This window comes from Xyrauchen texanus, chromosome 35 (genome assembly GCF_025860055.1).
Source record: "Xyrauchen texanus isolate HMW12.3.18 chromosome 35, RBS_HiC_50CHRs, whole genome shotgun sequence".
NCBI lineage: Eukaryota > Metazoa > Chordata > Actinopteri > Cypriniformes > Catostomidae > Xyrauchen > Xyrauchen texanus.
Window position 1 is genome coordinate 6,763,062 of NC_068310.1, and position 21,870 is coordinate 6,784,931.

Sequence of the window (21,870 nt, forward strand, 5' to 3'; positions counted from 1 at the left end):
ACAGAGTTCACTTCTGTGATTATGAAAATGTGGGCAGCGAATTTAAAAAATGTGATTTATTTTTTTATTCCAAGTAACTGTGCCCCGTGCACAGGTATCTTTGTGTGTGCATTCACTGTGTATTTTTCCCCTGAGGGTTTGTCGTAGGTAAGATGCAACATGCGCATCAGCTGTGCTCATTGTCAGGGTTAAGTTTCAGTTTCGTCAGTGAACTTCGTCAAATAAATGAAGAAAAATGTTCTGTCTCTCCTACAATATGCAACCTCGTTTCTTTATCATTATTTATTGCGTGACGCGAACTCTATGCAAATACTCGGTAACAATGCTGACCTAGCACTCTTTAGTGGGAGTAAAGTTTACAAGTTTACTTAAATGAAACAAATATGTATGAGATTTATGTTATCTATAGGTCATGGTATATTTTTCAAGTATTATTATTATTATGTTTAAATTTACAATTGTATTTATGGTCTAATTTGTAGGACTAAACGTATTTTCCACCTGTTGTTGGAGAGTGATTTGTAAGTCACTGTTTATATATATATATAAACACAACTTTTCAAACTAATTTGTGTAAACCTAGACTCAAACTTAATTTTGGAAAAATTCGGATGGCATTTCACCTGGAAACTGAATAGAAAACTGAATTGAAACTGAATACTACATTAAAAGTTTTAACACTTTGGCAAAAATGTAGCTATATTCACATTTTTGACCAGGTTGTTCTTATTGGTAAATGAAAGCATCATATATTTTTAATAAACACCCAAGGGCCGGGGGATGAGCAGCTGTTTGGTATTACAATGGTTTTCACTTTGGTCATAGTTTTGCACAACACAAGAGACCATATTGCAAACTAAGAAATCAGTTATTATAGAGTTGCATTTCCATAAATCAATGAATTATTTTCAGTGCTGAGTAACTTACCTGAGTTGGCTGCTGCTGTAGGCATTACGAGGCATGACAGGGGTTTGGGGTAAACTGTGGGGGTTCCTCTGCATTCTTGGTAAGGTTTTACACGGACTGCTTTGTGTAGAAAACACCTCTCGAGGAATGCAATACTGTCCAGTCCCCTGACCCTCATGATCTAATCTGAACTCAAAAAAAAAAGAAAAAGAGAGACACTGTTGATGAAACAGAAGAGATGCTAACGATGGCTAAATGAAGCCATAATTTATATATACACTGTGTAAATATACAGTATGTATATATTTTTCTCACAGAAACAATGTGTATAATTTTTCTTTATGCAAATTTAGGGCAACTTTTCATTAGGGTGTTATATAATACATACCGGCTGCCTAATATTGTGTAGGTCCCCCTTGTGCCGCCAAAAAAGTGCCAACCCACATCTCAGAATAGTATTCTGAGATAATATTTTTCTCACCACAATTGTACAGAGGAGTTATCTGAGTTACCGTAGACCGGCTTTCTGTCCGCAGAACTGGCACTCACTGGATGTTTTTTGTTTTTGGCACCATTCAGAGCAAATTCTTAAATTCAGCAGTTAAAGAAATACTCAAACCAGCTTGTCTGGCTCAAACAATCATGCCACACTCCAAATCACTGAGATCAAATATTTTTCCCCATTCTATTGATTGATGTGAACATTAACTGAAGCTCCTGACCAGCATCTGCATGATTTTATGCACTGCACTGCTGCCACATTATTTGCTGTTTAGATAATTGCATGGATGATTGTTTGTGCCAAACGGCTGGTTTGAGTATTTCTGTAACTGCTGATCACCTGAAATTTTCACACACAACTGTAACAAGCGATAGTTAGACAAACAGACCCAAATGCAGAGGAACAGTTCAGAAGATTTATTTACAATAAATGTGAGCAGTCACTGTTGATGGCGAGGATCCCGGAAGGACAACAGCATGAAGCAGCGGGGAAAGAGATGACATAGAAGTGCGCATGCTGTGGCCACGCCCGGGGCAAGCACACCAGACACGCAGGCAGAGGCCAACCAACAGATACACGAGACAGAATGTGGCAGAGTGAGCACAGGTAGTGGCAGGGGAATGACCTCCATGGTCGTGAGCACAGACAGAGAAAGGCAAATGGCCTCTGTGGCTGTGGATGCTGTCAGCGAATGAGGAGCAGATGCCTGGCTCCTCCGCCTCCACCAGGAGGCATTCATCACAATGCAGCAGGGCAAGACTGAACACTCGGCAGAGCTCCGTGGCAAATACTAAGCACAACACGCAACAAGGACGTCCATTGACCCACATGGTGGTTACCCACTCCACGGCCCTTCCAGTGAGGAGCAGGATGACGTAAGCCACCTTCATTCTCTCAGACGGGAAAGCAGAGGGCTATGACGTGAAGAAAAAGGAACCTTCTGAATGGAATGCGCTCCAGGCTCCAGCCTCAACTGAATACAGGGCTGGAGGGGGAATACGTGCTTCTGAGAGTCCAGAAATATGGGAACCTCCAGAGATGCTTCCTGAGAAGAGCCAGCATCGGGAGATAGGTGGAACTGCTGCACGACAGAGGTGAGCTCGGCGATCTGCGAAGCCATCATCTCCAGAGCCCGATTAGATGCGTAGATTTTATCCTGATGATGTCCCATCAAGGATCCCTGCTGAGAGAGGGCTGAGCGAAAAGTGGATTCCTCCACTGGGTCCATACTTGGTTAGATTGTTCTGTAATGAACGACAGTGAGACAAACAGACCCAAATGCAGTGGAACAGTTCAAAGGATTTATTTACAATAAATGTGAGCATGACAGAGAGGCGCGTGTGCGAGCGCGCGCTGCCCGGGGCAATCCATGAAGTGTGTGCGTTGTGGAAGTCAGGAACAGATTCATAGAATCCTCTGTTAAAGCTTAGTGAGGTGCAGAATGACGGCCAGCAGGGTAGGGCGATCTAGCTCCCGACACGCGGGCAAAGATGAGGTATCTTCCGTGGAAACCCAGCTGACATGCAGAAAACTGGAAGACAACCACACAACCGACATGCATGCAGAGATGGGCAACCAACTAGGCAGAGAGAGTGAGGTAAGTTACTTCACATCAAAAAGCTTACTATAATGAACCACATTCAGTCAACACTGAACTACATTTAACATCCAACAAACCAGCCAATGACATGACACACGATGGGATTAAAATAGGCAAAAACAAACAAGGGGCAGGTGAAAGTTGGCATGATTAGCATTCCCATTGAAACGCTGATTCTGCGTGCTGATTGTCATGAGGGCAAAAACTTCAACACGCTTGGAACAAAACATTTAAAACATGGAGCATGAGTGTCTGGATCCTGATACCGGACCAGACAGGAAGTCAGTATCAAGACACCATGCCCCAGACATAAAAAAGACAGACCGAAGAGTGCACGATTGTAACTCACAACCCAACACATGCGCTCACACAAAGAACGTACACGAAACACAAGACAGACAGGGAACAATGATGTCAACCTGACAAGGTGACAGGACCATGACGACACCGGAGAGCGCACAGTGGTAACTCGTGTACGGCAGTCACTCCCGTCCGGACCCGTGCAATCACACAAAGAATGTACACAAAACAGACAAGGAACGATGATGACCATGGCAATGCAATGGAAATGCCTTGATGAGAGAGGTCAACAGAGACAACGTCTACGGTAACTCCGATAATTGCTCTGTACAATTGTGGTGAGAAGAATAGCATCTAAGAATGCTATTCTGAGATGGGGCTTGGCACAATTTTGGTAGCACAAGGGGGACCTACACAATATTAGGCAGGTGGTTTTAATGTTGTGGCTGATTGGTGATATTTATATATATATATATATTTAAATACGATTGGTTCTCCACAGAATATTGTGTATCAATACTCTTAGCATTCACACCTGCTAAGAGACCTGCTGTCGTGGTGTGTGACGCTGGCTGAGGATCGTCTCTCTGGGTCAAACTCCAAACCAGAAGAAGACAGAGGAGGAATGAGACACTGGGAATACTGGACCGAGCGAGAACGAGGCCGCTGGCCACCTTCAACCTCTGAAGATGCACAACAAGAGCATTTAATGTTTTGACTTCACTTAATCCTTTCTTGGAGATATTTTAACCTGCAAGTCCCATTCAAATGACAATAAGTCAGCTACATCAATTTATTGCTGGTTTTATATGATAAATTATCATTTATGGATGTATTAATGCACATGAATCGTGGGGTATTTCTACAGTAGGAGCAATGCTTTCAAAGATTAACTGGAAGTGACGTTAACTTATAATAAATCATAATTACACAAGCATAGAGTTAATAGTTGCTTCAATTGATCGTCTTACCATCATCGAGCACAAGACTGCCACAGAGGGAGCTGCACTCTGACTGAGCAATTTCATCTATGGAAGAGGAAGCAAATGTATGTTAATTAGAAACCTTGTAAATACTTAAAGATAATTCATGCAAAATTGAAATTTCTGTCATGGTTTACTTATGTGTGTAAATATACCTGGTCTTATATACCTGCTATGAGTATTGAAGCTCTCTGAGTGGGTTTCTGTCCTTTCTTCAGTCTGTACTGGTTCATCTCATCGTCAGTATCCTGCAGTTTCTGCATGGCATCCAGATAGTTCCTCCTCCTTTTCTTCCTCACTAATTTAGAGATGTCAGGCTCAGCTTCCAGCTTCTTCGCCGCCTCCACAATCTTCTGCTGCAGTGCAAAGCGGCTTTCCAGATTCCTGAGGTAAGGATCCTGGGAAGAAGGATTATAAAAAATAAAATAAAAAAAGCTTAACTGAGATGTGGGCTATGTTCAGAACATAGAAAATCTACTTTTTCTGTAGTATTCAGTATTTTACTGTAGCATTGCACATTTTCTGCAATGTGCTCAGCCTTTCATGCATGCTGAATGAATCATAAGTAATCTCTTTCTTGAATCCTTGAAAACAAAGAAACAAAATGCAATACAACCAAATGGACTGCTGTTTGATAATGTGTTGTTTAAAATACTATTTGTAGAAAAATGCAGGTAGTATAGAGTATAAACTGCCCTTTATTCAGTATTAATCTTTTACATGACCCTTATAGATGTTTGTGATTATTGGTAAAGGATTTTCATGAATAATTATATAGAGATTGCACCCACAAAGAGCAATATCTTGAAGATAAAATACACTCACCGGCCACTTTATTAGGTACACCTGTACACCTACTTATTCATGCGATTATCTAATCAGCCAGTTGTGTAAAAGCAGTGCAGTGCATACAATCATTTCTCACTTGAGATCTTAGAGGTAAGTTTATAATTATGTTCTTTGCCTAAGGAGGTGAGGTCTAATAAATGTAATAACTGTTAAATGTTTTGTCCATTAGCTTTCTCCAGTTGAGTATATAGTGATTTATAATATGTTCCAAATTATTTCTGGACTCCCTCCAGCTCACTTGTTATTGTATTTGACGTAGGGTCTCTAACTTTATGTATTACACTTCCTGCCTGCTGCTTATGTATCCTCCAGGCCAGCAATGTTTCTGCTTTTGGACCTGCTTCATAGAACCTTTGTTTCATAAATCTTTTTTCCTCTCAATCTCCTCACCTATCATTTGCATAAGGATGGATGGATCTTTAGTAGAGATAAGATGAAGTTCCAAATCCCTAAGTTTAACTTCTAAATCAAGCAGTTTTTTAAGCTTTTTTTGTAGAGCTGTTTGAGCTATGATTTTTCCCCTAATAAAAGCTTATGCTGCATCCGCAATATAATCTGGCTCTAAAATACTTTCAGTTATTCTAACATTCTAACTCTAAATGATTCACTGTTCAGCAAACCGTCTAGGTTACGGATGTAACCTCCATTCCCTGATGGAGTCACCATCTTCCCTTAAACTGACTTCGCTAGCGAGATCACTCGCTTCCTTTTCAGCTTCTTCCTCTTAAACACTTCTTAACCCAGACCTCACTTTCCTATTATTGTCCCCGTTCATTTTCCATTCTGTTTACCTCTGATTTAGAGAACTAACATAATTTAATTTCTTGGATTATATTTGGAGCGGTGTTTTATGCTACCATTCTTTGTCATGTGCCACAGGAAGTCCCACACCAGACTGGTTCGAGCTGACATAAAGGCTTCCGTAACTCAGATAACCCCTCTGTACATTTGTAGTGAGCAGAATATCTCAGAATGCACATGTCAAACCTTGGGGCAGATCACTATTGAAACTATAACTATTTGTTAACATAAGTAAATGCATTAGCTACCATGAAATAACAATAAACAATTTATCTTGACAGTATTTATGAATCTTAGTTAATGTAAAAAAAATATACAGTGAGGGAAAAAGGTTTTTGATCCCCTGCAGATTTTGTACGTTTGCCCACTGACAAACAAATGATCAGTCTATAATTTTAATGGTAGGTTAATTTGAACAGTGAGAGACAGAATAACAACAAAACAATCCAGAAAAACGCATGTCAAAAATGTTATAAATTGAATTGCATTTTAATGAGGGAAATAAGTATTTGACCCCTCTGCAAAACATGACTTAGTACTTTGTGGCAAAACCCTTGTTGGCAATCACAGAGGTCAGACGTTTCTTGTAGTTGGCCACCAGATTTGCACACATCTCAGGAGGGATTATGTCCCACACCTCTTTGCAGATCTTCTCCAAGTCATTATGGTTTTGAGGCTGACTTTTGGGCAGATTTTCTATGGGATTAAGGTCTGGAGACTGGCTAGGCCAATCCAGGGCCTTAATGTGCTTCTTTTTGAGGCACTCCTTTGTTGCCTTGGCCGTATGTTTTGGGTCATTGTCATGCTGGAATACCCATCCACAACCCATTTTCAATGCCCTGGCTGAGGGAAGGCCCAAGATTTCATGGTACATGGCCCCGTCCATCGTCCCTTTGATGCGGTGAAGTTGTCCTGTCCCCTTAGCAGAAAAACAAAAGCATAATGTTTCCAAGCATAATGTTTCCACCTCCATGTTTGATGGTGGGGATGGTGTACTTGGGGTCACAGGCAGCATTCCTCCTCCACCAAACACTGCAAGTTGAGTTGATGCCAAAGAGCTTGATTTTGGTCTCATCTGACCACAACACTTTCACCCAGTTCTCCCCTGAATCATTCAGATGTTCATTGGCAAACTTCAGACAGGCCTGTACATGTGATTATATGAGCAGTGGGACCTTGCGGGCGCTGCAGGATTTCAGTCCTTCACGGCGTAGTGTGTTACCAATTGTTTTGTTGGTGACTATGGTCCCAGCTGCTTTGAGATCATTGACAAGATCCTCCCGTGTTGTTCTGGGCTGATTCCTCACCGTTCTCATGATCATTGCAATTCCACATTGTGAGATCTTGTATGGAGCCCCAGACCGAGGGAGATTGAGAGTTAATTTGTGTTTCTTCCATTTGCGAATAATCGCACCAATTGTTGTCCCCTTCTCACCAAGCTGCTTGGCGATGGTCTTGTAGCCCATTCCAGTCTTGTGTACAATCTACATTCTTGTCCTGACATCCTTGGACAGCTCTTTGGTCTTGGCCATGGTGGAGAGTTTGGAAACTGATTGATTGCTTCAGTGAACAGGTGTCTTTTATACAGGTAACAAGCTGAGATTTGACTCCCTTTAAGAGTGTGCTCCTTATCTCAGCTCGTTACCTGAATAAAAGACACCTGGGAGCCAGTTTGAATAGTTATTTCCCTCATTAAAATGCAATTCAATTTATAAAATTTTTGACATGCGTTTTTCTGGATTGTTTTGTTGTTATTCTGTCTCTCACTTTTCAAATTAACCTACCATTAAAATTATAGACTGATCATTTCTTTGTCAGTGGGCAAATGTACAAAATCTGCAGGGGATCAAATACTTTTTTCCCTCACTGTATATAATTGCTCATTGTTAATTAATGTTAGTTCATAATGTGATAATTAACACATAACTTCAAATAAAATAACTTTTTTTTTTTACTTTTGTTTACATTTTTAATACTGCACCAGAGGCCAACTTCACTTTTGGATGTACTTGACAATTAACATTATAACCAAGATGAATAAATGCTGTAAAAGTATTGTTCATTGTTAGTTCATGTTATCTAATGCTGTTAACTAATGATAACAAATATAACCGTATTTGAAAGTGTTACTGAAATTTATATGACCCTTTTAATATTGTATACATTTTCAATGACTTTTCCAGACCTAGAAATCACAATTTCTAAACTGCCCTGATATTTCCAGGTTTTCCATAACCATATAGGAACCCTACTTTTAGGAGCACACAAGCATTTAGATGGCCTTAAAGCTAAAATAGATGTACTAAAAGTCACAAAGCTCCCATCTTGATTTCATGGGGTATTTATCAACAAACCTTTCAGACCAAAGACCAAAGGTTGAAACCCTGATCAATATGTAGAATTCTTTGACCGAACAAGTGGCTGTTTTCCAAGATTGATACAAGATACAAGGCTACATAATGGAATTGAATGGCAGCTAAACCTTACCAGCGATAACAGTGAACTCTTTAAAATGAGTCATTCCAGATATTTCCAAACAAGCTAAAAATGGCACGTGGACATTCTCATACCAATAGAGCCAAACCCCCTGAGTCTATTATGTTATTCAGTCCTCTGCTTGGCAACTTTGTTATTTGTGGTAGTGTTTCAGACTAACCTCATTATATGGGAAAAAGTCATCCAGTTTGAAAGTGGTCCCAACTCTCCTCCGAACCTGAGGAGGGGTCTCGTTCTTAATGAGGGGATACTCTTTTGGTAGTTTGCCAGTAATTTCCTTAGAAAACACATCAAAAATGCATTAAATGAGCAAAACTTCATTTAGACATGCCTGAGACATACTGCACCATGAAATTACATTTAGCAAAAAGTAAGCCTATTTAAGATATTACAATATTACATTATCTTACATTACAACATTTCAAATTAAAATGTGTATATATTTAAGTTTACAGTTCAATCAAAAAGCACAACTGCTGTTTTTGCTCTTACAGCCTCTCTCAAGCATATTTCCTTCAGCTCAGTAAGTTTTATGCTGAGAATATCCTGGATTTCTCGTTCCTTCTTTCTCAGCTCAGCCAGTTTCTCTTTTTTCTGGTCGTCATTCATTTCCGAGTCAGCTGAACCTATAAATTCATGAATAAAATCATGAGTATCAAATCACAACATGGGTGAGTGGTAGCACTGAATGAAATGACAGGTAATAACGGAAATAATCACGTTTGGTCTGAGAGTATAAGCACAAGGCTGTTTAAAGTACATTCAACCCCATTCATATCCATCGTAAGTGCCTGCGCTGTAACCCATCTGAGCTGAAAGTGTTTTGAACCCAGAAAATTCTTTAAATGACATTTCAATGAGTTCAGATCAGTAGTTCTCAACTGGTTTTGCTTCATCACCCATATATTGGACATCAAGTGGCAACCTAACACATACCAAAAATGTTTAATAAACAAAAGCTAACAAAATGTCTATAAAATCTTGAAATTTAGGAATATTACCATAAACTACCGACCAATACACAAAACTACTAACATGACATACAGTAAATTAACAGTTGGCTAAATTAGGAAAAGTTGAAAATGTTGGTTATTACTTTAAATAACTCTTGAATTTGTATGGTTTCATGCTCTCGGCAGCCAATAATTCACCAAATATGTGTTGTGGTCGACACAAACCATGTTTATCCCTCGTTGCAAGTAAATTAATGTAGTTTTAGAGTTTCTTGCAACGTTTTGTTGCAAGAAAAAAAAAAAATGCCATGCAATCTGTACATGTTGCCATTCTTATTAGGTCAGCTTCAACCAAGTGAAACATACATTTGTGCCTATATACCATAAGTTTGGTTAGACAAACAACCTTTGATGTCAACAACAAAAATACAAGACTTTTAAAAGTTCATAAGCCTTATCATTTTGGTATCTTAACTATGCATGAGTTAAGATCCTTCGAGTGCAGTTAAGATCCTTGCCATTTTGGGGGATTTCCGCCTGGATTTGGCCTACCCAAATTAAAAAGCTTCCCATTCCCACATACTTTGGCCTAAATACACAGTTTTGGTGTCATTTTACAGGAAACCCTTTGAAGTTGCATAAAACACTGCTAAAAATTAAAAAAAATTAAATATATGTTGTCTGAACAGTAATAACCCTCCTAAAAAAAGAGGCGCTTTTTGATTTTTTTTATATAAATTCATTTTTGAAAGTGTATAACTCAAGCCCTGTAAACCCTAGCAGCAAGCAGACAGTTTTGGCTGTTTCCACTAGATGTCAGCAAATACCTGAAAAAGGAATTTTGTCTGTATCATGTTTTATTTAATATCTATTTCAATTTATTTGAAGGGAGGAATATTACCTTTTTTTGGTGTACTTTCTGCCTACCCAAATCTAAAGTCTCCCCATACCCATATACAGTGCTATAAATGCAAAATCCCAGTGTAATTTGACAGAAAACCCTTTGTCATTACATAAAACACTGCTGAAAGTGGTAAATATGCACTCTGGTGTCTGGTGAGACGTGTCTGTGTGTTTTGCGCACGTAACCTACCTAGTGATCACTTCACAGTCTGGATGCAATATCACAGCCCCTGATTGGTCTATTTGATCTTGAGAGACATTGCCGGAAAGCAGAGGGTCTAAGCTTTACGGCAATATATGCTTTATCCGGATCGGATGTTTACAAATTTTCCTGGATTGTTGAATATCATATAACATTACTTTGTGGTGTTTCTGCACTCGAGGGATTACTTGGGCACACAACCACAGAAAACACTGAAAAACGGCTCATTTTGCAGAGAATAACCTAAGGTAAAAGATTATGTAGCATTTGTGGCTAACTGTGCTGTCTAGTGCGAGTAGCACGGCAAATATTCAATAATTTCACTTGTATGATTGTATACTTCATGATTCATTCGAAGTGTATTAGTTATGTGATTATACCTCAAAAAAAAGACTTATTGGAACTTCTTACTGGCAATGAGAGCTTTCATTTGATACATGGTTTGTACATGTGCGTCATATTTGAGCTGATATGAGACATATGTATCCAAAAACGCACATAATTATGACACGACTTTTGATGGGTGGAACTATGTAATTTATTGTAAATAAGTTACTTAGTGTAAAACAAATGCCAAAGTGATGCATATCTCAAGAAAGTAGACATTCTAAGCTTTCAAATGGTACCAGATATGAGCTCATAACTCCTCCGCATACATTTAAAATTGGAAGTACATTATTACTGACGTAATTTTAAATCCCGGAACCGGGATCGTGGATTTTAACTGGTTAAATGGTTAGTCACAATTTAACATTTACATTTTGCATTGTTTTTCCATTTAGTCTGTGACTCTATAACAGACATGGGCAACATACCGCCCATGGGCCGGCTCAGTCCCTTCACATGGTTTAATGTGGCCTGTGGCTCATTTATCGTAAGCGTTTCTATTTTTCCATTGGATATTTCAGTTAAATTGCATTGGGACGTCTCCACAAGCGTTTAACATGCTCAGGGTTGCCAGATAACAGACGCAACACCCCCAGTTTGAGATTTATACTTGCACAAATTGGAAATATTCTGCCTAATGTTAGACTTATTTTGTGCAATCTGGCAACCATGCATGCGAGTGCGCTTTATATATCTCTCGCTTTCCCCTTTGAACAAACTTGGCGATCTGTAGTGCAATATTCTGCTCAAGGAAAAGTGTTATATGGCTACTCTGTGTCCATTCTTGAGGCTGCTTGTGATGTTTGTGCTACTTTGAAGGTAAACCTTCTCAGTGATTAAATTAAATATAAAAGTAGATCTCGGCATCATTGACATGTGAACAAAAGCAAGCCAGAGACAAATATGTATATGTATTTTTTATTTGAGCATTTAGAAATGTTGAAGTCCCTTCGCACCTGTATGTTAATCTAACTCTTGCAGTAATCATTATCATAGTCATGCAGTCTGTGTTATTCAGTTGAGTGCTGAAAGTCAAACCATCGAGGAGACCTGCATCATGACCCTTTTAGCATGTAAACGGGTAATGTTTTAGAAAAAAATAAGTAAACTCGCCGCTTATGCGACAAACATTAAAAGTTCTATAAATTATTATTTTTTATTATTAAAACAGACCCCTGATGTAGAGAGTGTTCAATTGAATAATACATTAACAGAGAAGTAGAGATGGTAAAATAAATGTATAAGCTCAGCCTTTATTCAGTTTTTTAATGCCTGATAGAAAAAGTATCTACCTTTGTAGAGCAAAATAATACTTAATGCAATTGCAGAATAGTCTCATTATTCACAGATACACTTCAGAAAATTGAATACACAACTATTTCTAGGCTTAAAAAATACAAAAACCAAATCAATATGGAACATTGTATCTCAAAAGGAATACAATGTGGGCCCCCATGCACTATTTAAAGCCTGATGTGGCCCCTTTACCAAAATTGTTGCCCACCCGTGCTCTATAAGAACAAACCTGCAACCCACCAGTTGAGAACCACTGGTCTAAAGGAGAGGCTTGAAAAGAAGAAAGAATCCGAATGAATTAAAATTGTACTTAATTCTGTTGATGTGGGTCAACACATACTTAAACAAAGGCTTCCAATGCAACAGTTTTGAACAAGCATTAAACACTATTTAACTATCCAGAGGGCAAGAGAGGATCTGGTGTACCTGTTGAAACAAGGCTTCCGTTACTGGCCATGATGAGTTGATTCTTCACTCCTGCACTCAGTTTGTTCATTTTTGACACTCTGGTCTCTGTCAGGTCAGTTGAGATGTCTCCTAAACTTCTGGCTGTGATGATTTTTGCCTGTTAGTTGAAATAAGATATAGATCATGGCTTTTACAATACACCGCTCCCCAGAGGAAAATATTAAAGGGGCCATGGCATGCCTTTTTTATTATTTTAATATGTTCCTTGATGTTCACTTATACTTTTTGTAAAGTTTTTTGCACAAAAAACAGTCATATATTTGTTAAACATGATCATTTTCCACCCTCATTCTGACCCTATCTCAGAAATGGTCAGTTTTGGTGCTGCTTCTCCTTTAAGACTCGAAAGTAAATGTCCACTGTTATGATAGGCTCTTGCCAACTCACTGCTCACCGCTGCTAGATGGGGCTGCAGAAGTCAATTGTATTTTTGTTAACTAACATTAACAAAGATTAATAAATGCTTTAAAAATATTTATACTGTAGTTAATTGTTTGTTCATGATACCTAATGCACTAACTAATGGTAACAAACCTTATTGTAAAGTGTTCCCTGGTAAAGTAGGCATTGATGTTGTTGTGGAGGCAGTCAGATGCAAATTTCTAATACAGTGTGATATTACAATGTGGAGGAAGTAGACAAGTCATTTTAGAAGCTTTGCTTCAACAAATGTTTTTTCGCCGTGAGGATGTTTTGAGTTCTGAAATGTACAGTGTGTTTTTATAATGCAATGACCCCTTATATGTCGAAAGATCAAGAACAATTTTAGAGAAAGTTGCTCTTTCATAGTCCAGGAGTTTTCAAAGATGGTTCTTTTAAGTATCAACATTCAAAATGACTTCAGCATTTATTGATAAGCCAAAATAAAAATAAAAAGTACTGTCAGAAAAGAGATTAGAGTGACTTGAAAACACATACACTCATGAAACAAAGACTGAGATTTATCAAACCATTTTTTCTGTGATTTATCAAACCAATGGATGTACAATGACTCTAATATAAGCAATTTATCAGGAATGATGCAACACCTGCAATTGTTTTGATTCAGGAGCACTGATTTTCTTAAAACTCTCTGGATTTACTGTACTTGTAAAACCATAGATGTGAATCAGACTTTCAGAAAAATAATGATGCATCTATGATGACTTACCTTGCTCTGTTTTCTGTTCAGGTAGAACTGGTGCTGGCTGATGGCCATGATCCAGATGGTTTTGATCAACGAGTGACTGGCATACCAGGTGTGGATCACCAACCCCGTCTGGCCAAAAGTGCGTTTAGTCACTGTTCGCCTACACACACGCACACGTCATGGTTATTGTACTGTAAAACCACTAATACACTCTATAGTAAATGTAAATAACACAACACATACTAAATGCAGTTTTTAAATAAGTAAATAATACTTTGTAAGCCTAAGTAGATCGTAGAAACATATTAAACATTTTAAAATTGCATTGCAAAAGCACATGAAAAGAACACCGGTGACTGTGAAAAAATCGATTGTTTGAAAGTAACAGATCATTCTGCACAAAATAATGTTTAATTTAGAGATAATTAGGCTAAATATTTAAGAAAATAGCTTTCAAAATGTTTTAAAAAAGCTATTAAGAAGTTAAAATGACAAGGTATTCTAGGTGACAATTCAGCAATTCACAAACAGGTAGTGACACTCGAGTAGCATGCATTTTTGGGAAATGCATGTAGAAAAGTTACAAATGCTTGTAACCTCATGCATAGAGAACACATTTAAGAACTAAGATACATAATGATCATTAATGTATTTTAATTTAGTTAGAAGCATCACAAAACGTCTAGGTTACTTTTGTAACCCCCATTCCCTGATGGAGGGAATGAGACGTTGTGTCGAATGAAGTCCTTCTTGAAGGCCTCGGTTACCTCTCAACTTGAGAAAAGGCCAATGAGAAATTGGCAGACAAAATTTGCATGTCCCTATAAAAGGATGGAATCGTGCATCTGCCTAGTCAGGTTTTGCACTGAGGAGCCAATAATAAGGTTCGGCCGCTACAGTGGCTCGGCACAGTGTTGTGGCCGGGGGGACACAACGTCTCGTTCGCTCCATCAGGGAACGTGGGTTACAATAGTATCCCCGAAGCGGGGGGAGCAAGCACGTCATAACAGGCCGCTCCAATTGCGCCTTTTCTCTCTCTATGTTTCTCGCATAGAATTAAAGCAGCTGGGGCCATTTAACGCTATAACACGCATCGGGGAAGGCGTTCTTTTCCAAGTCCTACTCTTTCAGGGGGAAAAATCCCGAGGAGACCACATCCTGCCCAGGCTGGGGGAGGTTAAATGTGGCAAATATGTCACATGGGTTTTCAGGCCACATGTGGAAGTGGCACAATGTGAAATATCCAATGATGGCCAAACCCTGTTTAGCACCTATTCCAGTATTTTGTAGTTAGTACCCGTAGTGGGTCTGGTCGGAATTTCCTCCACTGAATTCGCAAACCAGAGTGCTAGGGAGGAAAGACATCCAGGGAGCACGAGTTTAGTGGACTCTCCTGGGAGAAAGAGCGAATGTGATCGTCTCAGTGGAGGGAAGGGTGCTATGTGCAAGCAGAACACCCAGTCAGCCATTCCGCATTAACAAGTTCTACGTGCATGGACCGACTCAACCCTAAGATTGTAGAATCTCCTAAAGGTATTGGGTGTTGCCCAGCCCGCCGCTCTGCAGATGTCTGCCCACGAGAATGCCACACTGCTCGTAGAGTGTGCTCGAACCCGCAAGGGGGCGGACACACCCTGTGTCTGATAGGGCAGCCATGGCGTTGACAACCCAGTGGGAAACCTCTGTTGGAGACAACACCACTTTCCGCTGTCTGCCACAGTAAACAAAGAACATAAATAAAACATGCTCAGACCATCTAAAGCTCTGCATGCACACACTGGATACAGAAACGATAAGGCTGGGTCTACCTCCTCCTGGGGCAGCTTCGCTAGCAGGTTCACTACCTCTGAGGGAGTCGTAAGAACCTTGGGCATGTAGCCCGGTCGAGGTCTTAGGATGACGTAAGCATCTGCCGGACTCCAGGCAAGTGTTGCTGACAGAGAACGCTCGCTCCCCAACCATCTTGATGGAAGCGAGCACAATCAGAATGCCGTCTTCAAGGAGAGGGCTCTAAGCTCGACTGACTCTAGCGGCTCGAAGGGGGGATCTCTGAAGGCCCGAAAGGACCATGGAGCGATCCCATGAGGGGAACAGGCATGGCCTGGGAGGGTTCAGCCTCTGCGCGCCTCTAAGGAACCCGATGATCAGGTCGTGCTTCCGTAAGGACTTGTCGTTAACTGCATTGTGGTGAGCCGACATGGCGGCTACATAGACCTTAAAGGTGGAGGGGACAGTCTCACCTCCAGCTTCTCCTGCAGACATGAGAGCACTGGCCCGACTGCACATCTCTGCAGGTCTTCAGATCGGGAAGAACACCAATTCAAGAACAAGCACCACTTCAGGGCGTAAAGCTACCTGGTAGAGGGAGATCTAGCTTGGTTGATCGTGTCTACGACAGCAGGTGGTACGCCACTTGGATCTGCCACATCCCGTACAAGGGGCAGACATGGAGGTTGCCGGAGGGTGCCCTCCGTCTCTGAGAAAGGAGGTCCCTTCTAAGGGAAAACTGCCAGGGAGGTGCTGTTGCGAGGAGCGTAAGATCCGAGAACCAAGTCCGAGTGGGCCAATAGGGGAGTGACTTGTTCCTTGTCTTCCCTGGCCTTGCACAGCAGGCTCACTGGGGGAAATGCGCATTTGCACAGCCCCCGGGGCCAGCTGTGTGCCAGCACATCTGTCCCGAGGGAAGCCTCTGTTAGGGAGTACCAGAGTGGGCAGTGGGACGTCTTTTGGGAAGCAAACAGGTCCACCTATGCTTGCCGAACTGCTCTCAAATGGACCACCTAGGGTTGGAGCCTCCACTCTCCGCTGAGCATGCCCTGTTTTCATTATAAAGGGGCATAGCTTTCGCAACTCAGTACTCAATACTTACTACTCATGAGTACTTTTAAATTAGCTACTCTTTTACTCTTACTTGAGTAGTTTTTTAGGACAGGTACTTTTACTCTACTCATTTTAACATACCATTTTTTAAGAAGTAAATCGTTCCACCCATGCACAAAAGAAGCAAAATGTAAGTTTTAGAGTTGCCTAGTCAAAGTCCTGACTTGAACCTGATTAAGATGCTGTTGCAGGACATTAAATGGGCAGTTCATGCTCGAAAATCCTCCACTGTGGCTGAACTAAAGCAGTTCTGCAAAGAAGAGTGAGCCAAAGTTCCACTATATTGTTGTGAAAGAATGTTCTCCAGTTATCGGAAGTATTTGGTTGCAGTTGTTGCTGCGAAAGGTGGCACAAATAACTATTAAGTTTAAGGGGGCAGTTAGTTTTTCACATGGGTGATATAAGTGTTGATAACTTTTTTGATTCAATAAAGATTTTATAATAATAATAATAATAATAATAATAATATATATTGAAAACTGTATTTTGTGTTTACTCAGGTTGCCTTTGTTTTATGTTATATCTCATTTGAAGATCTAAAACATTAGTATGAAAAAAAAAAAAAAATAGAAGAAATCAGAATGGCGGCAAATACTTTTCCACAGCACTGCATATATTATCCCCCTTATTACATGGCTAGTTTCCAAATAAGTCAAAAAAATGGGCATTAAGTATTATATTGATATTGATGAGTTTAAATTAGTTTAAATTCTCAAGTCAATTATACCATCTAGCATTCATTATGCAAAGATATTGGACTGTAGAATGTGACTGACCAATCAAAATCAAATTTTGTAGAGTTTATTAATCATCCACGTTCTAATATTTGTATATATTGACAGCCCTAATACTCATTTACATCAACAATTTCTGATGTCTTTTTAAACTGAGTTCTTCATCAGTTATTTGATGAACATATAACAGACATATGAATCCTACTTGAAGGCTAAAAGATCAGACTTTAAACAGACCCATCAAAAAATATTAAAGAATTAGAAATAGGCTGTAAGCACATTAAAAAAAACTGACCCACCGACACAAATTCTGTTTCTTCTCACCTGTGCGGGTCATTCACCTCCACTGCAAACTTTTTCTCTCTGAAATACAAGTTCTCCAACTGCTTCCACTGGAAGAGCTGATGAATGAAAAAACAGAATAGTGTGTGAGTGTTATCAGGTTGGTTTCAGTGAGTTCAAGCAGACCGGCAATTCTCTACTGCAATTCACAGTGTTCCAGGTGCTGCATTGACTGCACGTCAATGGAAAGTGACTCACAACATCTCTGACATTTCTCTGACCCATGTTTCAAAAACAATCCTGAATTAACTCACATATACAGTGGATATAAAAAGTCTACACACCCCTGTTAAAATGCCAGGTTCTTGTGATGTAAAAGAATGAGACAAAGATAAATCATGTCAGAACATTTTCCACCTTCAATGTGAACTATAACGTGAACAATTCAATTGAAAAACAAACTGAAATATTTGAGGGGGAAAAATAAAAAATAAAAAAACACAATAACCTGGTTGCATAAGTGTGCACACCCTTAAACTAATACTTTGTTGAAGCACCTTTTGATTTTATTACAGCACTCAGTCTTTTTGCGTAGGAGTCTCTTAGCATGGCACATCTTGACGTGGCAATATTTGCTCACTCTTCTTTGCAAAAGCGCTACAAATCTGTCAGCCCTCTTCGGATCACCCCACACCCCACAGAATTGGATTCAGGTCTGGGCTCTGGCTGGGCCATTCCAAAACGTTAATCTTCTTCTAGTGAAGCCATGCTTTTGTGGATTTGGATGTGTGCTTTGGGTTGTTGTCATGATGAAAGGTGAACTTCATCTTCAGCTTCCTAACGGACGCCTGAAGGTTTTGTGCCAAAATTGCCTGGTATTTGGAACTGTTCATAATTCCCTCCACCCTGACTAAGGCCCCAGTTCCAGCTGAAGAAAAACAGCCCCAAAGCATGATGCTGCCACCACCATGCTTCACTGTGGGTTCTTTTGTACCCTTCTCCTGACTGATATCTTTCAACAATGAGATCCCTCTGATCCTTTGGAAGCTCTCTGTGGACTATGGGTGTAGACTTTTTATATCTACTGTATATAGAATCTACTGTAAAAGTGGCAACCTTCCATTGTGAACTTACAGTGCCTTGCGAAAGTATTCGGCCCCCTTGAACTTTTCGACCTTTTGCCACATTTCAGGCTTCAAACATAAAGATATAAAACTGTAATTTTTTGTGAAGAATCAACAACAAGTGGGACACAATCATGAAGTGGAACGAAATTTATTGGATATTTCAAACTTTTTTAACAAATAAAAAACTGAAAAATTGGGCGTGCAAAATTATTCAGCCCCTTAAGTTAATACTTTGTAGCGCCACCTTTTGCTGCGATTACAGCTGTAAGTCGCTTGGGGTATGTCTCTATCAGTTTTGCACATCGAGAGACTGAAATTTTTGCCCATTCCTCCTTGCAAAACAGCTCGAGCTCAGTGAGGTTGGATGGAGAGCGTTTGTGAACAGCAGTTTTCAGTTCTTTCCACAGATTCTCGATTGGATTCAGGTCTGGACTTTGACTTGGCCATTCTAACACCTGGATATGTTTATTTGTGAACCATTCCATTGTAGATTTTGCTTTATGTTTTGGATCATTGTCTTGTTGGAAGACAAATCTCCGTCCCAGTCTCAGGTCTTTTGCAGACTCCATCAGGTTTTCTTCCAGAATGGTCCTGTATTTGGCTCCATCCATCTTCCCATCAATTTTAACCATCTTCCCTGTCCCTGCTGAAGAAAAGCAGGCCCAAACCATGATGCTGCCACCACCATGTTTGACAGTGGGGATGATGTGTTCAGGGTGATGAGCTGTGTTGCTTTTACGCCAAACATAACGTTTTGCATTGTTGCCAAAAAGTTCGATTTTGGTTTCATCTGACCAGAGCACCTTCTTCCACATGTTTGGTGTGTCTCCCAGGTGGCTTGTGGCAAACTTTAAACAACACTTTTTATGGATATCTTTAAGAAATGGCTTTCTTCTTGCCACTCTTCCATAAAGGCCAGATTTGTGCAGTACGACTGATTGTTGTCCTATGGACAGAGTCTCCCACCTCAGCTGTAGATCTCTGCAGTTCATCCAGAGTGATCATGGGCCTCTTGGCTGCATCTCTGATCAGTCTTCTCCTTGTATGAGCTGAAAGTTTAGAGGGACGGCCGGGTCTTGGTAGATTTGCAGTGGTCTGATACTCCTTCCATTTCAATATTATCGCTTGCACAGTGCTCCTTGGGATGTTTAAAGCTTGGGAAATCTTTCTGTATCCAAATCCGGCTTTAAACTTCTCCACAACAGTATCTTGGACGTGCCTGGAGTGTTCCTTGTTCTTCATGATGCTCTCTGTGCTTTAAACGGACCTCTGAGACTATCACAGAGCAGGTGCATTTATATGGAGACTTGATTACACACAGGTGGATTCTATTTATCATCATTAGTCATTTAGGTCAACATTGGATCATTCAGAGATCCTCACTGAACTTCTGGAGAGAGTTTGCTGCACTGAAAGTAAAGGGGCTGAATAATTTTGCACGCCCAATTTTTCAGTTTTTTATTTGTTAAAAAAGTTTGAAATATCCAATAAATTTTGTTCCACTTCATGATTGTGTCCCACTTGTTGTTGATTCTTCACAAAAAATTACAGTTTTATATCTTTATGTTTGAAGCCTGAAATGTGGCAAAAGGTCGAAAAGTTCAAGGGGGCCGAATACTTTCGCAAGACACTGTAAGGAGCAATATTGTTTTTTGCCTGACTAAACCATACAATTTGTTTTGCTGGAGCAACCTAATGTATTGAGGTTGATTCTGTCATATTAAATAATATTTTTGACTTGAATAAAACCTGTTAATTTAGATGGTATCACATAAAGCACATTTTTAGCTTAACAATCTATTCTAAACATTTTGATTTATTCATATACACTGGTGGCCAAAAGTTTGGAATAATGTACATATTTTGCTGTTTCGAAAGGAAATTGGTACTTTAATTATCCAAAGTGGCATTCAACTGATCACAAAGTAAAGTCAGGACATTACTGATGTAAAAAACAGCACCATCACAATTTGAAAAAAGTCATTTTTGAGCCATCACTCCAAACACATTATCCTTGAGTATTCATGCTAAATTGCTCATTTGGTACAAGAAAATCAAATGCTATTATAACAAGTTGAAAGCTATTTGGTTCATTATATAAAGCTTAACATTGTCTTAAGTGTTTGATTTTAAGTTGCCTCATTATGCAATAGACTGGAATGTCTTAAGGTCAATATTAGGTCAAAATGGCAAAAAACAAACAGCTTTCTCTAGAAACTTGTCAGTCAATCATTGTTTTGAGGAATAAAGGCTATACAATGCTTGAAATTGCAAAAACACTGAAGATTTCATACAAAGGTGAATACTACAGTCTTCAAAGACGAAGGACAACTGGCTCTAACAAGGACAGAAAGAGATGTGGAAGGCCAGATGTACAACTAAACAAGAGGATAAGTACATCAGAGACACTAGTTTGAGAAAGACGCCTCACATGTCCTAAGCTGACCGCATCATTGAATTCTACCAATTCAACACCAATGTCATGTATATCAGTAAAGAGAATACTCAGGGGTGCAGGCCTTATGGGAAGAATTGCAAAGAAAAAGCCAGTTTTGAAACAGAAAACAAAAAGAAAAGTTAGAGTGGGAAAAGAAACAGACATTGGACAACAGATAATTGGAAAAGAGTGTTATGGATCTTAAACCCATTGAGCTTTTGTGGGATCAGCTAGACTCTAAGGTGCGTGAGAAGTGCAGCCACATCTATGGCGAGTGCTACAGGAAGCGTGGGGTGAATGTATATGTGTATGTTTGTATTTACTTTATGTATGTTTGTATAGTGTATATGTATGTGTATGATTGTGTATGTATATATATATATATATATATATATATATATATATATATATATATATATATATATATATATAGCAGCGGGTGTGGTCAAGTGCCCATCCGGAGAGAGAGAAAGCAGTAAGGGCACTTACACCTGAGCTACATTATGACTAACACCTGTCTCTAATTCCAGTGAGCACGGGGAGAGCGGATAAAACCACCCACGCCACCAGCAGAAGGCAGAGAGAGTCTGGGTCCTGAACAGATGTGATTGTGAAGCTGTAGAGTCGCTACTGTG

At 39.7% G+C, this 21,870-nt stretch overlaps 1 protein-coding gene across 1 annotated transcript in view; it reads right to left on the bottom strand.

The window, feature by feature from the left end:
- The window catches only part of frmd4bb (FERM domain containing 4Bb), a 78,422-nt gene that overhangs the window by 5,063 nt on the left and 51,489 nt on the right, over positions 1-21,870 (bottom strand). Inside the window, exons 12-20 of the mRNA XM_052105217.1 lie at positions 17,714-17,790; positions 13,797-13,935; positions 12,605-12,743; positions 8,930-9,063; positions 8,598-8,714; positions 4,461-4,689; positions 4,280-4,336; positions 3,844-3,991; positions 928-1,092 (exon numbers count right to left, since the gene is read on the bottom strand). Of these exons, the coding sequence (XP_051961177.1) occupies positions 928-1,092; positions 3,844-3,991; positions 4,280-4,336; positions 4,461-4,689; positions 8,598-8,714; positions 8,930-9,063; positions 12,605-12,743; positions 13,797-13,935; positions 17,714-17,790 (1,205 nt within the window). The remainder of the gene's footprint in view (positions 1-927; positions 1,093-3,843; positions 3,992-4,279; positions 4,337-4,460; positions 4,690-8,597; positions 8,715-8,929; positions 9,064-12,604; positions 12,744-13,796; positions 13,936-17,713; positions 17,791-21,870) is intronic.